Source organism: Centruroides sculpturatus, unplaced genomic scaffold (genome assembly GCF_000671375.1).
Source record: "Centruroides sculpturatus isolate CEXI.00-Female unplaced genomic scaffold, Cexi_2.0 scaffold1645, whole genome shotgun sequence".
In the NCBI taxonomy this organism is placed as follows: Eukaryota; Metazoa; Arthropoda; class Arachnida; order Scorpiones; family Buthidae; genus Centruroides; species Centruroides sculpturatus.
This window is the reverse complement of record NW_019385796.1, coordinates 146,033-150,574: the sequence shown is the minus strand read 5'-3', so window position 1 is coordinate 150,574 and position 4,542 is coordinate 146,033. Positions and strand designations below refer to the sequence as shown.

General features: G+C 31.7%; 1 protein-coding gene across 1 annotated transcript in view; it reads right to left on the bottom strand.

Annotated features, from left to right (window-relative positions):
- Positions 1-4,542, bottom strand: part of LOC111642186 (aprataxin and PNK-like factor) — a 38,476-nt gene that overhangs the window by 4,259 nt on the left and 29,675 nt on the right. Inside the window, exon 5 of the mRNA XM_023388488.1 lies at positions 3,560-3,738. Coding sequence (XP_023244256.1) covers positions 3,560-3,738 — 179 coding nt within the window. The remainder of the gene's footprint in view (positions 1-3,559; positions 3,739-4,542) is intronic.

Here is a 4,542-nt window from a genome sequence, read left to right as displayed (position 1 = left end):
TCATTAATCGGATCACGTTCGGGTCACCACTTTGTCATTCAATCCTACTGATGTTTAGATCTAACATTAAGCAGGCAAACACGAACAGTAACAAAAAAGAACTTTATTAGAAAAGGTTAGAACTGTCACAGACATCCTCGGGCAACACCCGGACAAAATCCAACGAACTTTCGCGCCTTTTCTTTTTTTGACGTTGCCAGCCACTCTTGTTGGCAAGTGTTGCCAGACAGTGTTCAGGATCTCTGGCGCTGGCGGCCACAAGTCGATCGTTTTTTATTTTCAGTAGAAAATACTGTAAAATCACTTAAATCAGTCAGCACACAGGTAAGGAACTAGGTCAACTGGACCAGCAGGGTAAAAGTTAAAAAACTTTTTATATTTTTAAATTATTATAAAATGGCAAAAACCTTAATTTTGAGGAAAGGAATGAGTTTTTATAAAAATGCGAAAATGTTAATAATGAGTACAATCTTTGTTAGCTCCGACCCACTTGAGATATAACACATAACCCCCTCTATCTCCCTATCCCAAGACCTTTAACCACCAAAATTTAATAGCATCAATCCTCCTAATACACAAACCTCCTTGCAAAATTTCAGAAATTTTCAACAAAAAGAACAGGAGTTATTAAGCTTCAAAGTGGGTGAACAAAATTATTCCCCCACACATATGGGAAAAATCCCCAAATTTTTTGTATTTCTTGACATTTCAAGGTCCCTGAGTCCAAAAATGTAAAAATCTTAAGGGGCCATTTTTTGATTGATTGCCATACTTTACCCTCTTATATATAACAGAGCCAGAAAAGTAAAATTGAATTAAAAGCTTTGAACTCATTCAAAATAAATCCAATAAACATAACTAACACTTTGTAATTATCAACTTTTTAAACTTCTTGGCTTCTTGCCAATGTTACAAAATCTAACTGCTAAGTTTTCTGATTCATTCAACTTTACAGATATGGGCACTAAATTGAGATAATTCAAAAAAGCTTTACTTTTGCCAGTCTGACCCAATAACACTGAGACAGAACCTTCTGAGAGCTTTGTAACTGAGATCTCTATAAGTTTCATCTGTATTCCTATAATCTTGACTATAGGCATCTTAAAGTGGTTCCAATCTAAAAATAGTATTTTGAGATGATTGGTAAGTGAAACATTCCTACTAAGCTTAAGGTTTCCAAAGATTTCAGTCATTAATCCAGATTCTACAAAAATTTTCTGTCTCATTTGATTCATGTTCATAAGGACAAGGTTACAGGAACACAGAAAAAGCTTTGAGTTTATCCTGTCTTATGTTATGCAGCAGATTGGCAAAAAAATAAGTTAATCGAAAAGTGGATAAAAATCATCTATTATTTCCATTAGAAAGAATTAGCATAAAACTGTACAATTCAATTAACATGCCAACTTATTATCTTTCTCCTATATCAGGAGTCACCAAACTACAACCCACAAGGTCAGCTCATCCGGCTCGCTGCCACACTGCCACAAATGAGCTAAAATATAATTATTTATATGGAAATATCATAGATTGTAGATAAACTTAATATGTAGAAAAGATTAAAATAAGTGTAAGTAAAACTGCCAAAATTGGGCTAATCTAATTTTTGCATCTGACAGTAATATAATTTTTAGGTAAATCAGTGAAATAAAAAATCTGGCAATACTTTTTGTGATTTTGAATATCAGAGTGCTTTTTGTGTTAAATATCTGCAATAAAGTTTCTAAGAAAAGCAATTATGATGTTGCTACAGCGATCGTGTTTGTGTATTGGTAAATAAACACATTGGTTGTCTTTATTCTTTGTGTATTCAGTGTACATTGAACAAAATGGTTATGCAGCCAGCACTCGTCATTCTCTCAGTTATCTGGCCTGCTGTGAAAAAAGTTTGGTGACCCATGTCCTTTATTAAGATCATTGACATTAGTGTAGCTACTGTGGAGCAGTTGGAGCAAACTGCTCCAGGTGCACGAATCATGAGGACACCAAGTTAGAAAGTTATCAAAATCAAAATTAATCACACCTTATTTAAGAAGCATCGTGTCACAACACCGTCTTAGTTCTTTGGCTACTATTATCAACTGAAAATACAATAGTTTGTCAATGTGATCTGGAGAAAGTAATTGACAGATCTGCAAACAAAAATGCAAGAAAACAACAATTTTGAAGTTTTTTTTATGTATTGTTAGTTATTTGTTATGAACTAAGCTTGCATACATTTTGTCAATACAATTTATATAATATGTAATAATTATTATTAGGTACTCCGTACTTAAAGAATTATATTTCATTTAAATTGAAAATCTTTTTGTTGAAATGCCTTGAATCTCAAATAAATTGTTATTAAGTAAGATTTTAAATTGGAATAATTAGATATATGTTTTCAAACTAAATGTTCAAAATAAATTTCACAAGTCCTCTTCCAAGGAACTAGTAAGTGCACCGATTCTACTTGCTCCAGGGCACCGAATATGTAGCTTTGCCACTGATCATTGATGAATGTTATAGCATCTGAACCTTAACAGTTTAATGTTTACACATGGCTTTATATTTCAACTAAATGACTAGTATTTTTGTAGCAATCTAATATTTTTTAATTGTGTAATTCATAAATTTATAAATTTACTTTATGCAAATTATGTTGCTACAATATCCTGTTTTACATCTGTTTAATCCCATTGTATTCTATTTAGAATTTATAGTCTGAAAAAGTTCTGATATAAATTGCATTTGTATGGTACACATGGCAGATTTGGTGGCTATGTTTAAGATGCAGACGTCAACAGTGTGCAATCAGTATGCTGTTGACTTTGGCATCTTAAACATAGCTGCCAGATCTGCCACACATGTACAGTACCACTTTCATGCTTTGCGATAAGCTCTTTTTTCATCTCAATTCTAAATATCACAAACTTCCTCACACTTCTTGGATGCTATGATTAATAAGTAAATGTTACAATTATATTGGCTTGAACAAAAATTATTTTGAATATTTTTAACAGTTATCATTACTTAACATAGATATGTGGTTTAATTATAACAGTTGTGAAATTAAACACATTATTACTAATGTGAGATTATATTCTTTGTTTATGAAGTAAAAAGTTTAAAATAAGTTCTCTATTTTGTTTGAATAAAATCAAGTTGGAATGTCTTCAGAAAAAAAAAAATATCAGGAATATTATGCTTTATGAGTTTCATAAAGGTTATAACAACATTGTACAAACAGTTTAAAAAATTTGTAATGTGTATGGGGAAGATACTCTTAAACTTTGAACATATCAATTGTGGTTTTAAAAGTTCCATTTGGAAAATTTTGAACTAAAGGATACAAAATGTACAAAGCACTCAAAAGCTATTGACAAAGAAAAATTGAAGAAAGAAATTGCTAAAAATTGACAAACAGCACACAATATATATAAACAAACACATCAAAAATAAAGTGAAAAAATCATTGAAAACATACAAGCATAATGCAACTGGACACACAACAGATTGCATTTACACTTTGAGCACACTGTATACTTCATTATTTAAAAAAGTAACTTTAAAAATTTACCACATGAGAATCATCAGCTGCATTATTTTCTGCACACTGCTTTTCACCATTCAACTGCATTGTATCAGATTCTTCCTTAATATCATCATCGTCATCATCATCATCACCTTCATCATCATCATCGTCGTCATCGTCATCATTTTCCAATTCTGGAGAATCTGCAGCTTTTTCAGTTTCAACTAAAATAAAACAAAGACAATGTATTAATAAAAGTTATTATTGTTCTTACTTTTTAATAGGTTATGCATTAATTGCATAACATATATTAATTATGTATTAGTGAGCTCTATAATGGCCTCTTTATTTCTAGACTTATCACACCATCATCAGACACAAGACCAGCCTCAATATATCAATTTATTTTTAATAGTAATCTCCCCCTCAGCTTTTTTACAACTATTTAAAGATAAAAACAAGTAAGTTAAACCGCCATTAACACTACTAGTTTAGATCTTAATATAACTTACATTTTCTGCAAAATTGACATATTTACAACTCCAAATCATATAGAGAAATTTTGACATTTGGCAATAATCGTTTACAATTTTATCCATTAAGTACAGTAGACCCCCCTATAACGCGAAGATACATTCCTCGTTATACAAATTTCGCGTTGTTGAAATCCTTGAGCTGTGATTGGCTCACGTATTTGACACGTGTGAAGTTTACAGACTATGGCTGTTTGAAAGGTTTTCTTCCATAAAATTAATCGATTCTAGACTAATTCAACCTAACATTTCCAAAATACGTATATTTTTTTTGGAAATAATCCGTATAAACTACGCTATAAACAAAAAATTGTAGGATTACTTACCGAGTGTGCACCCTTCGACATCGCCGTTGCTCAAGCTTGTTTTCGTCGCGGAACAGCGCAGCAAACCGCGGCCGCGATTTCTGATGTTATTTTTCTGCGAAAACTTCGTTGAACTTTGGAGACATCATTAATATAAATAATTTTAATCGCCGTTGAATAAGAAATGTTT